Source organism: Grampus griseus (assembly GCF_964374135.1).
Source record: "Grampus griseus genome assembly, chromosome: 9".
Lineage (NCBI taxonomy): Eukaryota > Metazoa > Chordata > Mammalia > Artiodactyla > Delphinidae > Grampus > Grampus griseus.
In genome coordinates, this window is record NC_139003.1 from 12,172,758 (window position 1) to 12,199,551 (window position 26,794).

At 45.5% G+C, this 26,794-nt stretch overlaps 2 protein-coding genes across 3 annotated transcripts in view; one reads left to right on the forward strand and one right to left on the reverse strand.

Annotated features, from left to right (window-relative positions):
* Nucleotides 1-735: 735 nt before the first annotated feature.
* On the forward strand, nt 736-9,054 carry LOC309826941 (putative DBH-like monooxygenase protein 2; the record flags this gene model as incomplete). Its single annotated transcript, XM_082661402.1, is given in 18 exon segments — nt 736-1,044; nt 1,926-1,962; nt 1,965-2,068; nt 3,279-3,358; nt 3,360-3,432; nt 3,675-3,758; nt 4,585-4,641; nt 4,643-4,753; nt 4,941-5,043; nt 5,240-5,406; nt 5,729-5,820; nt 6,103-6,166; nt 6,170-6,181; nt 6,185-6,199; nt 6,327-6,386; nt 7,495-7,625; nt 8,399-8,513; nt 8,812-9,054. Coding segments are annotated over 18 exon segments (1,857 nt in total).
* A 6,134-nt stretch (nt 9,055-15,188) lies between these two features.
* Nucleotides 15,189-26,794, reverse strand: part of MGAM (maltase-glucoamylase) — a gene marked incomplete at its 5' end in the record, with an annotated part of 77,886 nt that continues 66,280 nt past the window's right edge. For both annotated transcript variants that reach the window (XM_082662311.1, XM_082662310.1), the window contains 5 exons: nt 15,189-16,606; nt 18,324-18,494; nt 19,089-19,138; nt 20,461-20,549; nt 21,675-21,799. In XM_082662311.1, coding sequence (XP_082518437.1) covers nt 16,532-16,606; nt 18,324-18,494; nt 19,089-19,138; nt 20,461-20,549; nt 21,675-21,799 — 510 coding nt within the window. In that variant the 3' untranslated portion in view covers nt 15,189-16,531. The remainder of the gene's footprint in view (nt 16,607-18,323; nt 18,495-19,088; nt 19,139-20,460; nt 20,550-21,674; nt 21,800-26,794) is intronic.

Genomic DNA, 26,794 nt, shown 5'->3' on the forward strand with positions numbered 1-26,794 from the left:
TTATTCCCCCTTTTCTCCCTCTACTTCCCCTCCTCCGCCTCTTTGCTCCTCCCCAGCGACGTGCAGAAACTTGCAGCTGCCCCAGACGTGCCCATCTGGAAAGCTGATTATGGCTCCTTCACCTCTACATGTCCTTCCAGGGATTAGTAGTAAAGACTCCTCCAGGAGATGGAGACCATAGCCTTCCCCTCCGCATCTCCCAACACCTCCTCTCCTCCTGCACTGTAGGGAGGCTGGAAGGCAGGGCCACTTGGAGTCCCACTCCCTGTCTGTGCATCACTTCTATATAGAGACAAAATAGAAAATGCCCGTAAGAAGTTGGGGTGAGGGACATGTGCCAGAGGCCAGAGCACTCAGTAAGAACATCCAAGGATACAGGGATGGTGGGGGCAGAAACGGAGAGAATGGAAGGACGGAGAGAGAAATAGAGGGAGAGGCAGGGAGAAATAAAACCTTGATTCTGCAGGGTCCCCATGGGTAGGACACTGGTATTGGGTCAGGAGGGAGGAGACTGAGTGATTCATTCCCAAGAATTTCACGCCAGGTCCCTACTCCAGGGCAAGGGCAACCTTCTCTGGGCACCTTACGCCTCCAAGTTGTGTAAGTGGTACCACTCTGAACCCAGAGATAATGAGATCAAAAGAGCCCCAGTCTGTCCCTCCCCCGTGGCACGGTACCTAGCACAGGCAGAGGTACATATAAGTCCATACTTCTTGAGTGTCCATCTAAGGAGAGATGCTTCAGACCCCAGGAGCCATGGCCTGTGCCCTTCTCTTTCGGCTTCTCCTACTTACGGCCCTGCCGACCTCCTCTCAAGGCAACCACCTGGGCCTCACATCACGTCTGCGTTATTCCATGTTCCTAGATCCTTCTAATGTTACTTTCCTGCACTGGGACTTTGACCTTGAGGCTGAGATCGTCACTTTTGAGCTCCAGGTCCAGACAGCTGGCTGGGTGGGCTTGGGTATCACAAATAGCTACACCATGGTGGGAAGCAATCTGGTTGTTGGAGGAGTCTTGCCGGACGGCAATGTCTATTTCTCGGTGAGTGTGAGGGTGACTCCCTCCCGTGAGGGTCTCTTGCTGGGTGGAGGGTGGCTCTGAGTCCAGGAAGGATCCACATTTTCCAAACACATCCAGGCCCAGAGCACCAACTGATGGCTGACCTCTCCCTACAGAAATGGTCCATTGGAGAGTTTGAATCTAGGTCTTCCAGACTGCATGTCTCTAAGTTGCCAAGGGAATGGAGCCATTGGACTGAAAGAGAGAGAGTCCTGGACCACAGTCTCGGTGCAGGTCACTGGGGGAAGAGTCAAAGCTGTTTGGTACACAGTCCTCATCTTCAGTTACCTTTAGGATCAGTCAAATAGACCACAACATAAAATAATCTAACAACATCAGCACCTGCAACAATAATAGCTTAAAATTGTTACTCATTTTTGGTTAAGCAGCCATTGGTCCAAATTCTTTGCACATTAAACCTCACAGCATCACCATGAGGTTTCTTCCCCCATTTTACAGATGAAGACGCAGCTCACCTGTCTCCCAGTCTCACTCAATCTGAACTTCATTTATATGGCGAAGTGCCCATGTTAAGAGCCCCATGAGAAGAGGAATAGCGTAGACAGTTCAGAGAATAAGTGAGCTTTTAAGACTTGGGGATACAGGAATATTAGGATTTATGGAGATGAGATTTGAAATGGGAGAAGCAAAGCAAGGTCAAGTGGTTAAACTCCATCACTGTCCATCCCTCTTCCCCACGAATCCCCCCTTGATGCCATGCTCTGTCCTAGGAGCAAATTATAATACGGAGCTGGGTTCTGCTAATTTGGTACTTTATTGGGGCTAAATGGACCCAGACTACTCTGAACCCGTGACCACGTAGGGCTCTTGGTTCTTACCCTTTCACCTTTCCTGGACCCTAGAATCAGCACCTGGTGGATGAAGACGCTCTGGAGGAGGGAGCCAGGACGCAGAGCTGCAGGCACTGACAGAAGACACCATCTATACCACCATGTGCTTCTCCAGGCCCTTCTGCTCCTGTGACCCTCAAGACCAAGACATCACGGTAAAAGAGGGAGGAGAGAGGAGCATTTGCTCACAAGCAGCCTTCCTTCTAGGAGGTGAAGTCACCCCCAACCTGGAATGGCCATGCCTGTCAGGCAGCCAGTCTTGGTTCCAGGGCCCTCGTCTCTCTCAGCCTTCCCAGGCACGGCCCCAATCCTGCCACCTCTGATTCCACCAGCCCTCTACAGGTGGCCTCCCACTGACTCAGCCCCATGCCACCCTCCCTAGTGTCCCCTCCTGAAGAACCTTGTCTGATCTCCTTGAACTTCAGTGTCATGAACCAGATGTGGACACAGGCTCAGAGAGGGGACATGAGAGGGGGTGTGACTTACTCAACATCTCCAGCAAGTCAGCCTCTAGGCAGAACTGGAACCTGACTAGTTCTGATCCCCAGTCTGAAGTGTTCTCCTTTCTGAAACCACTAGGTGGCATTTTGGGGGGCTCCAAGGAGCTCTGGTTCTTTATGTCTCAGTGCAGAAAGAATCCAGGGAGACGCAAAGTGATAGATAAGAAGTGAGTTATTAGAATAGGAAGCTTGTGAGGCTTATATCAGGTGGGTGAGAGGGTGCCGCCCCAGAGAACTTAGTGGTCTACAGTTTTACAATCAAAGGAAAACTGGGGAGGGGGAGAAGACCAACTTCTTCCTCATTCTTGAGTAGACACAAGCTTCCATCATCAGCTCTGCCTCCAGGTTGGGCAGGGGAGTTTTCTTGTCCCAACATGATCAAGCCAGGACTGTCGTGGTACTACGGAAAAATTATTTCAGGTCTCAGTACAGTGAGGGTCTTTCACTTTGACATGTCACCTTTCCATAAATTATTGTTTTTTATGTGTGCAGAGAGCATGTCCTAGGGGTCATTAACTTACTGAGCTCACTGGGAAGGATATGGGTCTCATGTCACCATTGTTTTATTGTTTGGGGGCATGTCTCACGCTTCTGTTGCATGGTTTTGTTGATAAGCAAGCCTGCTTGGTTTTGTGGTTAAGTAAACCTGCTTTCTTGAGTGATCATTAACTTACAGGGGTCCGTCATACTTTTTTCTCTACTTACAATCCCCTTGTGGTATTAACTATTTAATCACCTAGTTTGTCCCTTCACTCTGTCCCAGTAAGTTCCACTGTGTCGATGTGAGCAAGTGGCTTGTGTCAGTGGTTGGGTGTGGGTGTGTGCAAAGTGCTGCTCGTGGGCTGCAGTACCTCGATGCCCCCAGAGTGACACTGTGAGGGTGCTTGCCACCTATGGCCCAGATGACACTCTGAAGCTGGATCGGGAGCGTACTTTTGCGAGTCCATCTACAAATTGTCCACCCCGATGATCTCGATGTCCCCGAGGACACCATCATCCATGACTTGGAGATCACTGATGTAAGGCCCCTCCTCCCCACCCAGCCGCCTCCAGCCACTGCCCACCTTCGTCTCAATCCAGACCTTCCTCTTGCACCCAATATTCAGTACGTTCCTGGAACTGAGGTTCCTCTGACTCCCCTTGGTCCCCTGAGGATGGTCAAACTGGCTCTCAAGTGGCCGCTCTTCCCCGACCTGTCCCTTCCCCTGCTTCTCCAGGAGACTCCCTACCACCTGCTCAGCCTCTGTGTGTCCTTCTCCAGTTCTTCATCCCAGAGGATGACACCACGTACGCCTGCACCTTCCTCCCTCTCTCCATCGTTAGCAAGAAGCACCATATCTACAAGGTACCATGACAGACTTCAGGACATTGTCAAGGTGGTTGAGACAGGCAGTGGGCATGGCTGACTCTGAAGAGATGGTGTTCAGAAAACTGCTGGGAGGATGAAGGAGGGAGGTGGTCAGGAGAACACGGGGGCCAGGCCAGGTTTGGTGGAGGTGGCAGTTTCATGATTTCCCGAGCCCAGAACTACAGCTCCCAGCACTGTTTATTCACGCCCCACAGTGCAGCAGCGATTTTGATGATGGTCATTGGTTAATAAGTGTTTGCAAAGAACAAAGTATAAGTCCTGTCCTGGGCCCAGAATTGTGTTCTCTTAGCCCAGGAGGAGGTGCAGGCTGGGGAGACGTGGCCAAAGGCTGTCAAGTCGGGAAAGTCTGGCTAGAGGAAACTCAAGTCGGTCATCTGACTTCACATTTGAGTGATTTCAATTTTGATCGAATAAATAAAAGTGTGACCTTACAATGAGTGGCAAATGTGTGGGAGCCATTGTTTTCTTTAGAGACTGAATCCAACAAGGCATGATCACATGCTCAAATATAGAGAACTGACGAGGTTGTTAAGGGAAAGTAGAAAGTCTTGGGATGTTCCCGGCTGGATCAAGTGTGTTGTGCTATCAGGAAGGGATTTTAAAAGGGTGAGGGCTGAGTGAGGAGTCAGACTGAGTGCAGGGGAAATGATAGGTTGGGGAAGGAAAAAAAAAACAGAGGAAACAGAAGAGAAAGAGAGAGAAGTGGGGACGGGCATAGTTTTATTTGGGGGAAAGGAATAGGGGGGATAAGAACATGGCCCAGAAGATCTTGACCACACTCTGTCCTGCATCCCCCGCCCAGTTTGAGCCCAAGTTGGTCCATCACAAGGAGACGACGGTGCACCACATCCTGGTGTACCGCCTGCGGCAACACCAGTGCTCTGCCCAAGGGCATCAGCGACTGCTACGGGGCCGACCCCGCCTCCTCCCTCTGCTCACAGGTCATCGTGGGCTGGGCTGTCGGGGACACAGTGAGTCGTGTGATGAGAGAAATCAGCCGCTAAGGGGACACGTGTGGTTGGGCAACTGGGATTGTTGGATTGATGGAAGGTGGGGAAACGGGAGGGCTGGGACGAGGGCCAAAAGACAAGGGCAGGCCCGGGTCCCTGCACCTACTTCCCAGCCATTCTTGCCGCCAAATCACCCTCCATCCAACAGAGTTACCAGTTTCCAGGTGACGTGGGTATCTCTACTGGGATGGCTTTGGACCCCCAGTGGGTCCGACTGGAGATTCACTACAGCAGTTTGCACAGTCTTCCTGGTGAGCGCCTAGAGCATTTACGGGAGAGCGGCGGTGCGGCTGGCTGAGCCCTCTAGGTGTCGGGAAGGGGTGCAGGATGCACGCCTGCGTCTTCTGCTGGCAGCGCCCCCCCGCCCCCCCCACTTTCCCAGGGCCTCTTCCTCCCCACCGTGCGACACGGTCTCCTGCACCCTGTGACTGGGCCTTCCTGCACCAGGTGTGTACGGCTCCTCGGGGATCCGAGTGTACTGCACGGCGCAGCTACGCAAATGTGACATGGGTGGCCTGCAGCTGGGCTTCTGCACTTTGCCCATCCACTTCGTACCCCCGGGTGCCGAGTCCTTCGCGTCCTATGGGCTGTGTGAGGCGGAGCAGTTTGACGAGGTGAAGCTGGGAGGCACCCCTCCTCCCCTGAGCTTCCCGGTTCCCCATCGCAAATCTGCTGTGACCCACAAGGCACAGCTTGAGCCCCAGATTTGGAGAATGACCACTGCCTGGTGCTCAGGAAAATCGCTCACCTGAATGGGGCGGGGGAGCCAGGAGGCAGGGCTGCGGGGCAGGAAGAGGGGCCACGAGGTCCAGTAGGGACTAAAGGGGTGTGTCTCAGTCATAAGACGAAGGTGTCAGATGTGAAAGGAGGAAACCGAGGAGCGGGGCCAGACGAGAGTTCTCCACCACAAGCCAGGTGGTCTCCTCCCTGCCACAGATGAACGGGGCCCCGGTGCCTGACATCCAGGTCTGCGGCTACCTGCTCCACACCCACTTGGCTGGCCGCACTCTGCAGGCCGTGCAATACAGGTAAGGAAGACACGGATTGGAAGCTCTCCCTTCTGTATTTGGAAATAAATGTTAGCAATAATTATTTATTCTGCGGCATGACGTTATGCTCAGTTGGGAGTAGGAGAAGCTAGAACTATCCCTAGAGTAGTGACGACAGGAATATGACAGTGGAGGGAGCTTTTTCATTTTACGGGCAATCTGTGCCCACAGAATGACGGCACACGCTGCTTCTTTGTTGATAGACCCCCTCCCTGATTCATCCTCTCCTTATTCCTGTCCCCTCCCCTTGTCCCCCTCCAGAACTGGAACACAACGCCAAACCATCTGGAAAGATGATACCTATGACTTGAATCTGCAGGAGACTTGAGATTTACCTTCTTGAGTGGCCATCAAGCCAGTGGGAGCCTGGGGGGAGGCATGGCTGGCATTGGGGGAAGGCAGGGTCAGCACTCACTACTGTTAGCCAAGAGGACTGTACCAGTCCCTTTGTGTCTTACTTTGAGCCTTTGTTTCGCTCTGCACAGGGAGATGAATTGTTGGTAGGGTGTCACTATCAGACACTGGACCACGACTCCTTGACTTTTGTAAGTACCTCTCTCCCCATCGTGGTCAATGACAGTAGCCTCAGAATAGAGCCCCATCCCTGGCCTTGGCCATAACGTGACTCAGATTATTCCAGCTGAAGCCCCTTTCTTTCTCCAATGGTATTACCCAGGCATATGGGGCTTCATGCTCTCACATCCCCATGACTGTAAGATGGGTACAAGGATTCCCGTTTTCTCTGTCAACGACCCACTAAGATTATGAAAGGAAAGCATGTGATAGTGTCTAAGAGCGTGGACTCTGGGCCTGATCGCCTGGGTCTGAATGTCAACATGATCATTAATAACTTTATAACCTTAGACAAATTATTCAGATTCCTTGTGTCTCAGTTTCCTAATTCTCAAAAGAATTAACACTATCTATCTCATAAGATTTAGGGGAGAGTTGATTAACACGCCTAAAACATCTAGATCATTGCCCGACTTTTAGTAGATTGTCAGAGTTAGCTATTATTATTATGGTCACAAGGAACCCATATTTTGTGTGTCAGGAATGTCTCAGTGTCTGTAGGATTCAAAATGGATTGCATGCTTCCAAGGAAGAAAATACAGCCATACAAATGATTACAACACAAGTTAGAAAGTAAAATACACCGTAAGAGAAGAATGCGGAAAACGCACTAGGGGAATTCACAGGGGAAAAAAATCATCAGGTCCTATTACAGTGACCTGAACATGTGACATATTTGAGTGGGTCCTGCTTTTGACATGTAGAGATGGGGAATTCCAGGGAAGCTCAAAGGGAGTGGCTTTTTTGGGAAACTCGGTATCTTATCTCATCTTTTCAACCATCTTTTCTCAAACCAGGGCAATAGCAATGGAAATGTAGAGGATGGGGAAGATACGTGGGACATTTCTTTGGAAATAATATCAATAATTGTCCACCAATTAGAAACACAGGAGGAGAAAGCAAATGTGGTGAGAAGTAGTAAATAACAATTAGTGAGCTGGCTCAAGGTTAAGGGAAAAGGAAAACAGTCTCATTGGTAGAATGATCACCTAATCTAGTTTCTGCCTACCTTGTTCCTCTCTCTCTGCATGCCTGTGTATCTCTGTCTCTCCATCTCTCTCTCTCTCTCTGCTTCTCCAGGGGGGTCCCAGCACCGTTAATGAGATGTGCCTCATCTTTCTCTTCTACTATATCCGAAACAACATTTCCAGCTGCATGGGGTACGCTGACATCATCTACGTGGCCCATGTGCTGGGGGAGGAGGCATCAGAGTGAGTCATCCTGAAAGATAAGACCCTTAAGAGTGACCTCTAGAAGTCAGATCACTTGTGTACAAAGTATTTGTCTGCCTTTTTCTCATGCACTACCTGATTCAAAGACTGTTTACTTTCAAGTAGTGACCCTTAATTACTTGGGACTAAGGGGCCTCCCTGAGCCTCTGATGAAAGCGCTGAAACTCCTTTCCAAGAAAAATGCACATCTTTGCAGACACATCCTATTTCACATATAATTTCAGGACATTTATAGTTTCCCTGAAGTCACCCTATCAACCTTCTTGGACTTCATGGTCCCCAGATTAAGAAACACTTCTTTTAAGAGTCAGAACTTTCTCTCTCTCTTTTTTTTTTTTTTTTTGCGGTACGCGGGCCTCTCACTGTTGTGGCCTCTCCCGTTGCGGAGCACAGGCTCCGGACGCGCAGGCCCAGTGGCCATGGCTCACAGGCCCAGCGGCTCCGCGGCACGTGGGATCCTCCCGGACCGGGGCACAAAGCCGCGTCCCCTGCACCGGCAGGTGGACTCTCAACCACTGCGCCACCAGGGAAGTCCAGAACTTTCTCTTTTTCACTTTTAAAAATCCTCTTCTCTGAGCTCTGATGATATTTCTGCTGCCAAGCTCACAGTTGTGCCATTGAGTTGTAAGACATTCCTTATGGTTTATGCCAACATGGAACTGATGCTAAGAAAAGTGAGGCTATTTTATACACATTTTGTCAAAGCTTTCAGTCAACCCTAAACTAGTGTCTGTTCTTCCTGCCCATGACAGTTCCATGGAGGGCATGATGGCCATGAACAATGTGGAGTGGACTCCGGAGAACATTAAAAAGGCTGAGAAGGCCTGCGAGGAGGCCCAGCAGATGGTGATAATAAAGACCATTGACGTAAGTGTCCCAGGAGACACCACCCTCCCAGGGTTAGGGATGGAGGGGAGTGGGAGGGTACTGGACGAGGCGGGAAAAGAGAAGAATGAGGGGTATGAATGCCAATGGCAGGAACGCTGGGTCAAAGAAGGAGAAGCTGAGGGAGCAGAAAGAGCGCTGATGCTGCTGTGGGTGTGGATGGTAGTCTCCCAGCTAGCCTGTGAGGCTGCAAGTCCTGGGGATGACCAAGTAAGGTCTTAGGAGAGGAAAGGAGGTGGGGATGCTTCCACCTTCACCCATTTTCTCCCTTCTCCTGCAGGAGCTAGTGGAAAACACAACAGGCTGGATTCCGGAAATCATCCCTGCTCCCCGGGGTCCTTGCTTAGAGTCCTCCAGAGGCAAAGTGGAGCCCCAGGACAGAACCCCTGTAGGCTTCAGGGCTGCCCCCATGACCCTCTCGGGCTCCAGCACTGCCACACCAAGGCGCCTCCCCCTGACTGCCCTCTTGTTTGGGCAGGGGGCCGTGTCTTGGCTCCTAGCCACCCTGCGGGCTGGAGCCTGATACCGTTTCCTCATGCCACATACTCAGGCCCCTCCCTGCTCAGGCCTCCCCTTATCACCAAACACAGAAACTCCCTCTGCTTTGGCCCCCAAAGTCCTCCACCTGTGCCCTTCCCATGACTTCGGCCATGAACCTGCAGGCTTGGGCGTGACACAGGGTCCCTAAAGCCTTTCCCGTGACAAGCTCGGCAACCCATCCTTTAAAGCTTTAGAAGCATTGGTGGGACCACACGTTTTCTAACAAAATCTAGATTCAAGGCTGGGTGAGGTGATGGGTCTCTGAGCAGTCCAGTGCCCCAGCTTGACTGAGGGGATGCCGCGTGGGGAGGAGGGGGCTTGAATGCAGAGGCGGGAGCCCTGTAACCCCTCCTCAGCCCATGCTGGCCTTGGAGGGGCTCCGGTTTCTCTTTCCTTCTGACATTTTTGTCCAACCCTCCCTGTGAGGCAGAGACAGCAAGCCACATGTGTGATTTGCAGTAAAGGAAGGTGCTCTGTTTACAAGGAACAAAGCTCAAGACACCAAGTTAAATAGAATTCACCTCGATTCCTGTCGCCATCTCTTTCCTTTGAGCCTCCGGTCCAGGAGAGACAGCTGGGAGGTCTCTTGAATGGCTCAGGATAAGGCATCCAGAGGGCACTGGAGGGCCTGGCTACCCAGGCTTGGGCAACATCTAATGCAGGCCTTGCTTGCCTCACCTGTGCCTCCACTGTCAGATGATCTTTATTTACTCAACAAGTATCACGTTCTCAACATTCAGATCACCAGGTGTCAAGAGCCTAACTGGCCAGGGAGGCTGACTTGGGCTCTGAGAACAGGTCAAGGGCATGCTAGTGCATGAACCGCCTTGCTCACGGTTCCTACCTTCTGGAAGGGACCCCTACCCTGAACATTCCGAGGTATTTAGAGGGATCCTAACTCCCTGGAGATCAGGGATCTAGCCTCCGTAAACTCCTCGCCACTGCTTGAGGGGCCGAGCTTACCCGAAGCCAGAGGGATCGTCTGGGTTCACTGCTGGGCTTCTCTGCTGTCAACATTCAAGTGAAATGAAGGCTCTCCTTTAGGTCGTAATCTTAAAACACGGTTGAGGCCCTTTGACGGTAGTCTGAAGTGCACAAATTACATTCTACAGCGTGAAGAAACACACAGATAAAAATGAATCTAGATAGAAACTTAAAACAATCTAAAGAGACCTTTTCTCTCTGGTTTGCCCAATTAACAAATAAGTCTGACATTTCTGTTCCAATCTGTGTTACTCCAAGCCCCCCAGGCAAATTCTTTCGACCTCGATCTTTTCGGTAAAAACAAAAAGACAAAAACAGAAGAACCTCCTGGCCGGGTTTCTGATGACAAACCTCGGTCTGTGCTACAGCCTTATTCTCGGGTCTGTCTTGACAAGTTCAAGTCAGCTGGGCAGCTACTCCAAGGTTCTGCAGCCAGGATCTTCTAATGCTCCATTTGTATAGCTCATGGCCCTGTGCAGTTCCTCTCCTCTGTACCCACTTCAATTTCTGGTTCTTATTAAGCCTTCCTTCTTTCATTTTGTTTTCCTCTCCATCTCTTGATCTCAGCATTTAGTCGCCATGCACGTATTCACTGAGCATCCTCTGTGAGCTTGACATTAGGTCAGAACAGAAGCCACCTAAATGAACAGGAAATGGACAAGCACCCCCCCCCCCCCGCCCTTGTGGAGCTGAGGTGAAGCTTCTATCAGCCCCTGGCTGGCCATTTTCTCCTTGGGTTCACAGCATCCACCTCTGAGTCTTTCCCAGTGCCATGGATCATTTCCCCCGCTGCTGACTGCCTCCCGAGAGGAACTATATTTATATCAACCTATGGAGAATGATTTGTTCCTATATTTAAAAGGGATGCATTTATATTGATATTATGCATATATATTAGACAGGGAAATGTTTTGAGAACATTCCTACACAGGGTAGGAGCGTGAATTAGATGACCTCAAGTGTTTTTCCAGTTTATGTGTTTTGTGACTGCAGTTTCCAGAAAGCCTAATGATACACTACAAAAAGAAGGGCTCAGAGTTGAGGTGGAAAGGGATGACCCCAACTTCCTCCTAGAACCTTCTGGCAGATGGGTCTCTGTCATTCCTCTTCCCTCAGTGGTCTCTAAGTTCAGGTCAGCTCTGAGTGACTCTGAGAGTGTAACTCTTTTTGCATCTCACCTCCTCTACTCAAAACTCCATCTTAAATGTGGAGAGCAAATAAGGGATGTATTCCCTCATTACTTTTTTCTGTGATGACAAGAGGACCCACAGGCTAATGTTTACAAGGATCTGGCCTTTCCTGAGGAATAAGAATATTTTGTTACAATTTCAAATTTATAGGAAAGTCGCAAGAATTCCCATAGGCCCTAAAATGAGCTTTATCCATTGTTTATACTTTGCCCCATTTCTCTCCCTCCCTCTCTCCTCTCTTCCCGTCTCTTCTATTTTTCTTCTCCAACTCCTTCTGCTTCTTCCTCCTTCCCCTGTCTCTCTGTCTCCCTCTCCTTCATGGCCTGATAACTTAGTTTCTTATTCCTGTTTGCTAGAATTCTCACCACGTTTAAATTCCTGCTATACTTAGCTGAGACGAACAAGAAAGCTCCCCGACTCCACTGCTCCACCACAGCAGTGACACCCAACCTTGACAGCATATCAGAGTCACCTGGGTGATGGGAGCAGCAACCAGGCATTAGTGAATGATTAAACTCTCCAGGTGTTTCCAATATGCATCCGAGATTGAGGACCACTGAACCAGAAGTTCAACTGCCCTTAACTAGTCTATTTCCTGGATGGGCAGGAATCCCATTCTGGTTTCACATATTGAAGCCACGGCACAGGCACCGACCAGTCCAAGTGAACGCCAGTGAAGAGGAGCCCTGGAAGCCCCCTGATTTCCAAGAGTTAGACTTTTAGTTGCTGGATTGTGAGGATGTGTGGGGATCTCAGAGAAGGGGTGCATCTGGGGGGGCTCAGGGAAGAAGCTATTTACCAAGCATCACTCAAAAAATAAATAGCAAAGAAAGAAGAGCCCTTTTAATGTCAAGTAATGAATATAGAGAAAAAAATGTGAAGTTAGAAAATCACCATTTAATAAATGTATAGTAATAAATTGAATCAGACAAGAATCATCAATGGGTGACAAAATAGGAGAGTAACCCAATAGCTACATAGCCTCAAAGTATCTCCTCATTATATATTTATTAATTATGATGAGAGGAAATAGTAATTTTACGATAGACCTGGCAGACACCACCTCAAGGAAGTAAACCAATTAGCATCACCAATCATGGACAGACATCATGTGCCTCCTGACAGGCATACCAGGAAACACATAACATCAGTTCTACGTAATATCTGTCCAAGAAATGTACAACCTCGGTATAACCATGAGGAAATATTAGACAAACCCAAAATGAGGAATATTCTACAAAGATCTGACTTGTAATTGTGAAAATGTCAAAATCAAGAAGGAAAATGAGGGGCTGAGGTATAGTTCCACAGTAAACTTAAAAACAAAAATCCAGGGCTTCCCTGGTGGCGCAGTGGTTGAGAGTCCGCCTGCCGATGCAGGGGACGTGGGTTCGTGGCCTGGTCCAGGAAGATCCCACATGCCGCGGAGCGGCTGGGCCCAGGAGCCATCGCCGCTGAGCCTGCGCGTCCGGAGCCTGTGCTCCGCAACGGGAGAGGCCACGACAGTGAGAGGCCCGCGTACAGAAAAAAAACCAAACAAAAAAACCCCCCAAAAATCCAGTTAAAATGAATGCACCATGTGCTCCTCATCCAAATTACTACCTGTTGCTGTTGTCATTGTTGTTGTTTAGTGGTTTTTGTAAAGAACATTATTGGGATGATTGGTGAAATCTGACTAACGTGTGTGCATTAGATGGCGGCATTGTATGAACGCTAACTTCCTGACTTGGCTGATTATATTGTGGTTATGTAAGAATATGTCCTTGTGTTTTAGGAAATACACACTGAAGCATTTTGTGATGTTGAGACATTGTGTCTACAAACTCTCAAATTATACGCACGTGTGCACGTGTGTGAGCGAGAGGAAATATGGTAAATAATTTATAGTTTATGGATAATATTTGGGAAATCTGGGTGAAGAATATAATGAAGTTTTTATACTATGTTTGCAACTTTTCTCCACACTTATTTCAAAATAAAAATGTTAATTTTAAAAAAAGAAACAAGCATAAGATCTATACAAAAAGAGTATGAAAATGGAGCAACTTTTCAAATGGAGCAACAAAGGCACACAGTTACCTAGAAAAAAAAGTCAATTTAGAAAAATGTCAGCTTTTCCAAGCAAGACTTTTTGACCACTCTGAGCAGAGAACCTCCAGTCTGCAAGCTATAGTGTACCCTTGGATTAATTTCACTGGCAGAAAATATGATGTTTCCCATATAAAATAACGTGCATGAACTTACACACACACATACACACACATACACACACACACACACACACACACACACAAGCACGCACAGAAGCTTTGTTTCTGCCTCTATAAACTCCTAGAATGACATAGACACCGTATCTTTTGCTTTAGTACAAGAGAGCCTTTGTAAAAAGGGAAAATGCACCTGGATCTCATTTCAAATTGGGACAATATGTTGGCAAAAGATCAAGAAAGGAGATTTATTGTTACACAAATCTTTCTATTCTTTGTGTGACAGTTTACTCTTAACTCCCCACACCCTGTGTGCACTTGTGACATCATTCACATTAAATGCTAACTGACAATCCCAGCTATAATCTGTTTCCTATAGTGCAGAAAACAGCTAGCTTCACCATCCCTTCTTGCTAACCAGCAGCTGGAAGATATTAGGTCACATGCTTGTGTTGACCAATGAAAAAGTAACAGAGACATTTTGAAGGGAAGAGACAAGCCTGTGAGCCAGTATCTTCCCATTTTTCATTAGTAAGAAGGAACAGTGAAGTTAGCTATTGGCAGAACATTGTAAATCAACTATAAGTCGATTAAAAAAATAAAGTGTAAAAAAAATTGTAGATATCTCAAAATATTGTTTATGCTGCTCATCACACTGACGTTATGACATGAGATCCACTTGCTAGATCTTGTTATTTAATGTGATAATTTTTAAAAACACCTCATGTATTATATTTTTTTAATATTTGCATAACTGTATTTCAATATAATAGGATTCCTTTACAATAGTATGCATTTTACTTTATGCATTTAAGAACATCATTCTTAGGAGGGGTTCCATAGATGCCATTAGACTGTCAATAGGGCCCTTGACGCTACAAATGTTGTAAAGCCTTTCATGCTTCACTCAGAGACTTGGCAATCAGGATTCTCTAGTAAGAAATCTTCTCCTTGAGCATTTTGTAGCAACCAGAGCCAACTTCTAGCAATATGTCCTTGATGATAACATAAAATATTTCTCATATATCAAGTAAATAATTCTTTCCTACTGGTAGCCTTCCTGGGTTTATCAAAGGATAGCTGACAAGTTTCCCATCTTTTTTTTTTTTTTTTTTTGCGGTACGCGGGCCTCTCACTGTTGTGGCCTCTCCCGTTGCGGAGCACAGGCTCCGGACGCGCAGGCTCAGTGGCCATTGCTCACAGGCCTAGCCGCTCCGCGGTATGAGGAATCTTCCGAACCGGGGCACGAACCCGTGTCCCCTGCATCGGCAGGCGGACTCTCAACCACTGCGCCACCAGGGAAGCCCTTTCCCATCTTTTTGATCAAAGGATTCCTGTGGTTGTTTTTCCATGTTTCACTAGTTGCCTAGTTAGTGCAAGCTCTCATCCAAAAGCCTCTTATTTTGATAATTAGAATACTAAGCTAATTTACCTATATTATTTTTATGTAGCCTTATGGAGGCACTGACACATGAGTAAACAAGTAGAATCTGGCTTCCTGGTATAAGAAAGAAAGAGAGAAAGGAAGGAAGGAAGGAAGGAAGGAGAAAGGGAGGGGGTATAAATTAGGAGTATGGGATTAACAGATACACACTACTATATATAAAATAGATAATCAACAAGGATTTACTGTATAACGCAGGAAACAATATTCAATATCTTATAATAACCTATAATGGAAAGTAATCTGAAAAAGTTATATATGTACACATATATATATAAAACTGAATCACTTCGCTGTATACCTGAAACTAACACAAAATTGTAAATCAACTATACTTCAATTAAAAAAGGGAAAGACAGAAAAAGACGTAGGAAAGCAAACACATTCATCTCTAATACACTCATTTTCAAGTAATACTAAAAGTAAATATCCCTGTTGAACATTAGTATATAATTTCTTTATCCCAAAATCTAACCACCTAGTGTTTTAACCAACAGTGCTGCAAATTCTGTTTTTGCCAGAGTTATGTTACCAAGTATAGTAACTTCTATGATGATTAGAAAAACAACAAGCACAGCCTCCCACAAACCTAAGAAAAACCCATGCCAGAGGCATAAGGCAAAGGGTGAATAACCATAAACCTGATCATTTCCCTGGTGGATTAGCCCGCAGGAACTCTGATGCCGAAGGGAACAAGACCAATTCAGAAGGGTTTTTGCTGAATAGAAAGAAGTTTTAATGCCGAAGTGAGATTACCCACGGTCAAATTACCACAAAATTCCAAATCTTTTGTAAATCTGCTTGCCTATTTTTAGTTGGCACGTGAGTTGCATGCATTTGTGTGAACTGTGGTTATATACATCGGGCACAGAGTAGAGAAATAAGGTTTACATATTTCAAAGCACACCACAGCAAAAATAAGTTATTTTTTACATTCAGATGCCTTCCTTCAACTTTGCCTGCTTAAATCTCACCCCAGCCCTATTCCCACAGGCTAAGGATTTCCCCTAGCCCCTCCTCTTGTTTTCAAATGAGCTAGCTCTTCCCTTCTCCTTCCCATGAGGCTGCTATTCCTAATACTTGTATGTTATCTTCTTACTTGTCATGGTCACTTTTATCCTCATCATCTGTTCTCTCTCATCTCTCCTGCTTACCTTCCCTACATTTGCCTTTTCTTCCCCTTATATCATGCTCTCAGCAAATTATCCCATCTCCCTATAACTAACTACCTGGCAGATGTTCTTTCTGGATACTGTTTTGAGGAGTTAGTTAGCTCTAGGATCCGAACTATCCTGGAAAGCTGTAGCTTGTATATTTAACAGGAGTGGGCCCATCCCCTAATCACACACACATATACACGCACACATGCTTCATCATGGACCCAGTGCGTCTTCAGTATATGTATGTTTAGCCATCAGTACCATACTAATCACAGAGAGACATCAAGGTAACCCGCAGTTTTCCACACCTCCCTACTGCCTATAGCACAGGGCTAAAACACAGACAGAACATAAAACAAAACCAAGAAAATATTTTAGCTGTACTGGGCACGATCTGGCAACACACAATAATTTTATGAGCATGAAGTATAAGTAGTATCAAAGCCATTCGTAGTTAGGATCTTGCTCTAAAAATTCAGAGTGCTCTCCATGTCAATGAAGTGAAATTGTGTAAGCTGAGGTTTCTGCTGGTCACATCAATGTTTAACACCTGTTGGGAACCAAAGAAAAAGCATTGGGCATCTGGTGATTGAAGTTTACTGCAGTCAAGCAAATCAGATACAAGCCAGTGGTCCATACACACTTTCACAAGTCGTTGCCTAGCTTCCAGACTGCCCTCAGATTTTCAGGTGAGAAGGGTATTTCTTAATCCCTTAGAGTACAAAAATCATTCAGTACGTAGGGAAAAGACGACAAGACCCTAAATAATGAAATACACAACCACTGCAGAGAAACAACTGCGCAAATTGGAGAAAATGTCCTCGGAGCCCTCCTTTTATTGCCTGCTTCTCCTCCTCCCTTATGGCGCCTTGATGATTGCCCAGTAAGAGTCTGATATTTCAGTGTTTTTTTCTAGGCAAATACTTTCCATAAAGTTTCACCGCATGTGCAGTAGTTAGCTTGTTTGTCAGCAACAAAATTGGGCAAAATCCTTTATAAGCTCTTGGTCGAGTTGGGGAAGTTGGTTGACAAGAAAACCACAAAAATGAGGAAACAAGTAAAAAATACAAAGTGAAGGAAAACTTTCATTTCAGGCTTTGTAATCAGGAAGGATTATGAAAAAAGAAAGTTCTGAAAAAAGCAAGAAGTAAGCACACAAGGGAAGAGCCCATTTACCATGAGGCTAGGTACTGGAACCACAACACTGCATTAAATCCAAGGTGCAGATTTTTCACATATTTAACATTCATGAAATCAGAATGTGTCTTACAATCAACAGGCTTGGAATTACTGTGAACAAGTAGCCCTCCTGACAACGGTTTGTACACGTGTGAACTTCATTGCTTCTACTGGTGTTACGAATGGATGGACTGTAAACCACTTAAGAATCATTTTAGAAAGGAATATGTATCTTGGCTGACAGTAAAATCAAAAAAATATGCTACGATGAAAACTTGTATAAAGGATCTTAGTGGCTTTGGAGTAAATTGCATAGACAGCAGGGAAAGAATTTTTATGAAATGATGTATCACCAACACCTTTGATAGTTCAGAGGAAATATCTTAACCAATTCGGGCCACATATTTTTCTTCTAAATAATAATAAATCAAATAAAATAATTTAAAATATTTACCTAGAAATTTAAATAATAAAAGAAAAACTTAAATGATATAAAACGGTTAAGATATTTCTAATATTTCTTCACAGTTAGATTTTCCCTCTCCTAAATTACCTTGATGCAGATTTATCAATGTCCATGTATCTCCACCCAACATTTTCCTCTGCAGTATCATAGTAAAATGATAAAAATCTTTGGTTAAAGAAATTTTGTAAAGCTTTCCATATTTTTAAAATAGAAGTTTTAAGTGATAGGAAAGCATAGAATCATACTTTTTTAAGACTTTTTCTTTCTTTGTGGCACGGGAAATAAAGGAGCAAATTTTAACTGACGGTGTCTTATAATTGATAAAATATGGTAGTTCAAGCTGTTTGAGAAGTAGATCTCTGAGGCAAAGACAAAGTTTTACATAGGTTTGCAGACAAGAAGACGTACATGACAAGTAAGGATCCAGACCATCAGTTCCAAATGATAATAAACCCTGAATTTTCCCTTCATCTCCGTGCTGTCCTCTCTGACACACGGAACACAGAGGGATTCGGGAAGGGCTTTGCAGGAGAGGGTATCATCTGGAAGGGAAGCAGGAAGGAACTGCCCTAGGTAGCTCAGGGTTGGGAAATACCATTTGGACTTTTCACTGGTCACAAACCTGTGTTGTAGAGTTGTAGGAGAAGGTGGGTGTTATAACCATGCCGCTCACAGAGATGCTGACACCGGAAACGGAGACACTGCCCACTCCCCAGATCTCAATGTAGCCCAGTTTCAAAGGGTTTGTATCGCTGATGTATTTGTTGAAAATTACATGACTGTGCATTGTATTCTGTCAATTGGAGATAAAAGAAACCAGAGGGGGGAAAATAGCAAAATTTGTTCAAATTTTTCACAACCTCTTTTTAGGCACAAATGTAGACGATGAAGTGAGATAACTTAAGAGCCCCCCCGTCTTGTGACCTTGGATAGTGAGACCATGATTTTAGCATTCTGTCTCCTATTGCCAACTACCATCCAAATCTGCATTGGTTAAGCAGTGGCAGGGTCTCTAGAATCATCCCAACTCTGAGAAGACAAAGAATCTCAGCTATCAGGAACCTTATATTCCACATGTGGGGAAGTCACAAAATATGCTGACCATTCCAAGGTGACATAGGAACAAGGGCTAGGAAACATCGAAACAGCCTGTCCGTCTGTGCTTGGTGAACTGGAATAAGCTACTGATGAAATATGAATGGGCTTAATCACAGAAGACTTCCGGGGAGCATATTATATCTCTATCTGAAGTCTAGAGGATGGGGAAGTTGCGAATTAGTAAGATGAAGAGTGAAGGAATTCTAGGTGGATTTATGTCATTATTCCCAGCATCTTAGTAAGCTAGTAGAACTCTATCTTCTCCCTTCACAGTCCCAGTCACACTCACCTGGCTGACAGAAAAGCGGGCCAGGTAGTGGAGTCCTTTCCCATAGGTATCTGCAAACAAAGGACAAAGTAAGCATGATCTGGAACATGCTCTAGAATTCTAATTGCTTACCTGGTTACCTTGGTTGAGAAAGTAGGGATGATTTTTGTTTGGGTTTTTTATCTTATTTTTCTTCTTTACAGAGTTCCGTTTTGGGAGATTTAGTCAGACTCTGGCTCCAACCTCAGTTTACACAAAATGTTTGAAGTGAGTGTATACAGACGCCTCTGTCTAAGAGAGTCGCCTCATATAGTATAGTTTTCTAACACCACACTTAGTCCACTTCTCTTTCTTGTGGTCTGTGATTCCCAACATCTTGGTAGTCACCTCGGAATTTCCAGACTCCTTCTGCTAGAGACGCACATATCTGCACACACGTGCATGCACACCACATCACAAACACCAAGGCTGGTGTGTAATTGGTCAGTTTATCTTGAGAGGTCTTAGGCAATTTTTTAAATGCCATCTCCAGAGAATAGACTTCTTTGTCCTTTATCCTTAATTTATGCCGCAGGTCCAGGGAGAATATCCTTAAAGGTGGACTAGCCAGAGCTTTGTTACAGGTACTCCCGCCCCACACCCTACCTCGGTGGCTTTCTCACTCTTCCCCATACACTTGCCTCTTTCTAAGTTGCTGGTCACTCGGTCAGAAGGCATTGGTTATCCTCTAGAGCTGTGCTGTCTGAGATAGTAGCCACTAGCCAAACATAGCTATTTAAATTTAACTTAATTACAATGAAATAAAATTTAAACTCCAGTCGCTCAGATGCACTTGTCATGTTTCAAGTGCTCAATAGTCACATATGCCTACTTGCTAGCATATTGGACAATACAGATATAGAACATTTCCATCACTGCAGAAAGTTCCATTGGGTACCTCTGGGCCTAGAAATTACTAATGGTGCTTGAGACATCCTCCTGAGAGGTTACTAATTCCTGTAAACTCCTAATGGAAGATTCTCCCCAATAAATAGCACAGCTGATAGAGGCATTGCCTCTCTTACTGGGACATGTAATTAGGGAATGTGCCCTTGAACATAAACCAGATATGGAAGTATAGCTCAGTTGGCTACAAAGCAACTCCCCCTACGGCTCCTATACTGCTGTTTTCCACAGTGGATTAGGACAGCTGGATAACGGTGAGAGATTCAGAGTTAAGTTTCATATGCATGAGGCACAAGGATCATGTATTATACACTTAAAAGTAACAAATGGCTATATTTAAAAGTGCACGACTGTCTTAACACAGAAAAAGAAATAGCAGCCCTATAAGGTATCCAGGAACCTAGCCAATGGTATTGACATGAATGAATCCGAGGTGGCCCTTACTCACCAATGCTTTGCCCATCATCCCAGAAGAGCCAACCTTCAGCAGTCCCCTCATCATCCAAGGCAACCTTGAAGCCTGTGAATTTCTGACGGCTGCAGTGACGGAGGAAAGAGACTTTGGGTAAAAACAAAGCCACAGCCACAAACCCAGCTTCTTCATAAAAACATAAAGGAAGTGCTTCATAATATAAAGACTGGGTACTGGGATTCCGGAGACGTGGGATCTAGTTCTAGTTCTGTCTCCATAAGCTCTACGACTTCATGTCAGGAATGAATGAATGAATCAAAGGGAATTTTCCTTTAAGGCTGTGTAAGCTCATAGGAGATCTACAATCTCTACAAAAAGCTACAAGCAAACTCACTGGCTTCCTTCCTTTCTCCACTGTGAGGAAAAGCCTAGTGCTTCAATCTTTCTTCTTTCATGACCTAATGTCCACATGTACAGTGAGTTCTGTTTACAGATGTCCTAAGTTCTTCAGTTTTCAACAGAATTTTTGCAATAAAATGGGTAGGGCTCCAAGAATTTTAGTCTGACATCAGACATACATGGATTTTAGTCCCTGCTCAACTCCTTACCAACTGTGTGACTCTGAGTTAATCACTTAGCCTCCTGAAGCCTCTCTTTGCTAATCTGAAAAATGGGGATGATAACAGTACTTACACCATAGGGCTTATCTTTCCTTTTGTTAGGAAAAATAGATAATCTCCAAATAGAAATCTCCATGTTAGTACAGTTCTAGGCACAGAGCAAGCATTCACTTGCTGTCGGCTATTATCAATTATTATATAGGCCTAGAATACATAGGCTATATATTAGGTCTAGACTTTTAAAATCTCGCATGTAAGGGATCTCAGCCTGAGTTGCCATATGGCTTACACAATTTTTCAGCAGTAATTTTCTTAGCAAAGAGTCAATTATGATCCAGTCTTTTAAAACTAGCATGAACCATGGTTGCTCTCCTGTTTGACTTCCACCTCAAATGTCACTAATGAGACCTAATAGCACACCCACTTAGATCTAAAATAGCTGTTAATTAAGAATTGTTCAGAGTACAGAATCCAAAAAAAGGTTAAAATGCAAACAAGTAAGCAAACAAGCAAGCAAAACTGTTTAGTAAAAGTGCTCTGGGGCCCGAGGGTGCGGTTTACAGATTGGTGGGCTTCACCAGGACCTGGGCTGCCTGGCGTGGAAGGGAGAAATGTAGCGCCCTCCCTCACCTTAAGTGGGTGTTCTGTGCAGGCTCTTGCCAGGGCAGGATGTAGCCCCCACGGACATGAAGATTAATGTGGTCAAGAGGCGCTGGCAAGGTCTTCCACTCTCCCCGGGCTTGAATGTCCACACCCTGTGGGCCAGAAGAAGGTGATGGAGAGAACACATCTGCCCGAATGATGCATTTACCAGACATCTTGTCCATGCTCGGAACCTGATGCCTGTTCAGGACCTGTTATCACACTTTTCCACGCTCGCCCAGCTGCTCTACGGGATCGAGAGCTGCTGCCAGGGCATCATGTCAGGGTCTCTTGTCTTTGGGGGCTTCTGCTGTACATACCCCATGAGATCACAGCTGCCTCTCACCCTACCCTTACCCCACATCCTGTTTCTGCGTAGGAAGCACTGCTAGAGGAGGCTGAGCGAGCCTTCTTTCTTTCTGTTCGGCTCCCGATTCACTCCCCCAAAGACACATTCCCTTTGTTTTGTCCCATCTCCGCCTCCGTCTCCCTCCACTGCCCCCCACCGCACCCTCACTAACACCTTTGACTCCTACTTGACAGAAATAATTAAAGTGAACTGCCTTACTTCACAAATCCTTATCTTTAACTCATTACATCTTCCTTTATGTTTCACATCTTGATCTTGCCTGTGACAGGGAGAAGCATCTCTCACCCCAGGCCATAAACCTCGATTCCTAAGAAACCGTCCTCCCTCACGTTCTCAGCCTAGAGCAAGGCTTCTCGAATTCAGCACTGTGGACGTTCTGGGCCAGATAACCCTGTGCTGTGGGCACTGTTCTGTGCTTTCTAGATGTTGACCGGTGTCCATCCACTAGATGGACAAATTTTTATCAGCAAAGATATATAACAGGTTGTTAATGGGGGTTAGCTTTAGAAGGGGGACCAAGGACTGGGAGACAGGCAGAATAGTGAACTTTACCTTCCATTTTCCCTTTTCCAATATTTGAATTTTTACCAGTGGAGGGATTTTTACTTTGCTAATTTTTGGCACCCCATCTGTCTTTCAGGGTACCTTTCCAGTCCATATTCCTCTGATATCTTCCATCCTTTAACCAGTATACTTGCATTTCTTCTTCCTCTAAATTTCTACACTATATTTTAATATTCCACAGTGTTCCTTATATCGAAGGATTTTTTTTTTTTTTTTGGTTCACGGGCCTCTCACTGTTGTGGCCTCTCCCGTTGCGGAGCACAGGCTCCGGACGCGCAGGCTCAGCAGTCATGGCTCATGGGCCCAGCCGCTCCACGGCATGTGGGATCTTCCCAGACCGGGGCACAAACCCGTGTCCCTTGCATCGGCAGGTGGACTCTCAACCACTGCGCCACCAGGGAAGCCCTCGAATGATTTTTTAATTTTTATTTTATATTGGAGTATAGTTAATTAATAATGTTTTGTTAGTTTCAGGTATACAGCAAAGAGATTCAGTTATACAAATACATTTATCTATTCCTTTTCCAAATTCTTTTCCCATTTAGGTTATTACAGAGTATTAAGCAGAGTTCCCTGTGTTATACAGTAGGTTCCTTAACTTGTTCCTTTTCACATGACCAGATGGTGAAATAGGTCTCATACACTTTGTGTATGCTCTAGAATTGGGATTAACAAATTTCACCTTTAAAGGGTCAGATAGGATATATTTTACACTTTGTGGGCCAGATAGCCTCTGATGAAACTACTTGATTCTAATTAAACATCAGAATTTTATATTTTTCTAAATGGCTTGTTCCATCAACATTTGGCTTCCTATGTTTTGTTTTGTCTCAAAAAGAAACAAAAAAAGTTGAAAGACTCAATCAAAGCTATTTTCTATTTAAAGGGAACACTCTTGCACTGTTGGTGGGAATTTAAATTGACACAGCCACTATGGAGAACAGTATGGAAGTTCTTTAAAAGACTAAAAATAGGGGCTTCCCTGGTGGCACAGTGGTTGAGAGTCCGCCTGCCGATGCAGGGGACACGGGTTCGTGACCCGGTCTGGGAAGATCCCACGTGCCGTGGAGCAGCTGGGCCCATGAGCCATGGCCGCTGAGCCTGCGCGTCCGGAGCCTGTGCTCTGCAACGGGAGAGGCCACAACAGTGAGAGGCCCGCGTACCTAAAAAAAACAAACAAACAAACAAACAAAAACTAAAAATAGAACTACCATACGACCCAGCAATCCCACTACTGGGCATGTACCCTGCGGAAACCATAATTCAAAAAGAGTCATGTACCACAATGTTCATTGCAGCTCTATTTACAATAGCCAGGACATGGAAGCAACCTCAGTGTCCATCAACAGATGAATGGATAAAGAAGATGTGGCACATATATACAATGGAATATTACTCAGCCATAAAAAGAAACGAAATTGAGTTATTTGTAGTGAGGTGGATGGACCTAGAGTCTGTCGTACAGAGTGAAGTAAGTCAGAAAAAGAAAAACAAATACCGTATGCTAACACATATATACGGAATCTAAAAAACAAACAAACAAAAATGGTCATGAAGAACCTAGGGGCAAGACGGGAATAAAGACGCAGACCTACTAGGGAATGGACTTGAGGATATGCGGAGGGGGAAGGGTAAGCTGGGACAAAGTGAGAGAGTGGCATGGACATATATACACTACCAAATGTAAAATAAGATAGCTAGTGGGAAGCAGCCACATAGCACAGGGAGATCAGCTCAGTGCTTTGTGACCACCTAGAGGGGTGGGATAGGGAGGGTGGGATGGAGGGAGACACAAGAGGGAAGTGATATGGGGATATATGTATATGTATAACTGATTCACTTTGTTATAAAGCAGAAACTAACATACCATTGTAAAGCAATTATACTCCAATAAAGATGTTAAAAAAAAAAAAGCTATTTTCTATTTAAAAGCCATGTATAAAACCAGCAATTCCAGGAAACTTTTCTCTTCTTTGATAGCCCTCACACTTCACTTTCTTTTATATGGTATATATAATTATGTACATATGTATTAGTGTTTATAACATGCAAATATTAGCTCCAGATTAGATGGTGAACTCCATAGGGAAACTTTTCCAGTATATACCACACCCAGAGCTCAGTAAGGTGGTTTGCACCTGGGCAAGGTTGGGACGAGAGTGAGATGTGTCAGGTGCCTAGGATGCACCATTTAAGAAGGCACTTACTCTCAGCGTCCTGCAAACACAGGGGCCGCCTTAAAAAGGAGCGCCTCCTTAACCGTGTGCCCTAGGCACCTTACTTGCTTCACCCTGGCCCTGGCCCCGCACCCAGGAGCCTCAGTGTACTCAGAGTGACTGCCTGTTAGTGACTAAGCCAGTCAACATGCAAACTCAGGACAAAGGCTTCAGTCACTTAAAGGAAGTTGGCTGCTCCCTCCCAGAAAGCCCTCGCTGGAAAGCACAGTGCAATCTTAACCTACTGCCAACCAGAGGACAGATCCAGCTCAGGAAAAAAGGGCGTGTCAGGGAGGACTCAGGGCTCCATAAGACAGAGAAGAAAAGGAACAAAACTTCCATTGTCCTTGCAGGGTTTTCACCCAGTCCCACTACAAATGGCTTGGCTGAAAGGGCCCAGAGCACGCTCTGCCTCTTGTCCTCCTGCTGTTATCCTTTTGCTGTATTTCTAGTTTGCTGCTTTGCTCTGCTCAGAAAAGTCAGGAGAGGAGGACACTACCTACGATTGTTCCTCAAGAATCAAACTCTGGACTTCCCTGGTGCTCCAGTGGTTAAGAATCCACCTGCTGGGCTTCCCAGGTGGCACAGTGGTTGAGAGTCCACCTGCCGGTGCAGGGGACGCGGGTTCGTGCCCTGGTCCGGGAAGATCCCACATGCCGCGGAGCGGCTGGGCCCGTGAGCTATGGCCGCTGAGCCTGCGCATCCGGAGCCTGTGCTCCACAACGGGAGAGGCCACAACAGTGGGAGGCCCGCGTACCAAAAAAAAAAAAGAAAAGAATCCACCTGCCAATGCAGGGGACACAGGTTCAATCCCTGGCCCGGGAAGATCCCACATGCCATGGAGCAACTAAACCTGTGAGCCACAACTACTGAGCCTGTGCTCTAGAGCCCTCGAGCCACAACTACTGAGCCTGCGTGCCACAACTACTGAAGCCCGTGTACCTAGAGCCCGTGCTCCACAACAAGAGAAGCCACCGCAATACGAAGCCCACACACCGCAACGAAGAGTAGCCCCCACTCGCCACAACTAGGGAAAGCCTGTGCGCAGCAATGAAGACCCAATGCAGTCAAAAATGAATTAAATTAATAAACTTATTAAAAACAAATCAAACTCTGACTTGTCTGTGTCCCTGCAAAAGAACACTGCTTGTACCAATTTACATTCCCACCAACAGTGTAGGAGGGCTCCCTTTTCTCCACATCCTCTCCAGCATTTATTGTTTGTAGATTTTTTGATGATGGCCATTCAGACTGGTGTGAGGTGATACCTCATTGTAGTTTTGATTTGCATTTCTCTAGTAATTGGTACAGCCACTATGGAAAACAGTATGGGGGTTTCTTAAAAAACTAAAAATAGAACTACCATATGACCAGGAATCCCACTCCTAGGCATACACAAAAGAAAACCATAATTCGGAAGGATCAATGAACCCCAATGTTCACTGCAGCACTATTCACAATAGCCAGGACACAGAAGCAACCTAAATGTCCATCAACGGAGGAATGGATAAAGAAGATGTGGTACATATATACAGTGGAATGTTACTCCATCATAAAAAAGAACAAAATAATGCCATTTGCAGCAACATGGATGGACCTAGAGATTGTCATACTGAGTGAAGTAAGTCAGACAGAGAAAGACAAATAGATGATATCGCTTATATGTGGAGTCTAAAAAAAGGCTACAAATTAACTGATCTACAAAACAGAAATAGAGTTACAGATGTAGAAAATAAACTTTTGGTTATCAGGGGGTAAGGGAGGGGAGCGATAAATTGGAAGATTGGAATTGACATAAATACACTACTATATATGCAATAGAAAACTAATAAGGACCTACTGTATAGCACAGGGAACTCTACTCAATACTCTGTAATGGCCTATATGGGAAAAGAATCTAAAAAAGAGTGGATATACATATATGTATAACTGACTCACTTTGCCGTACACCTGAAACT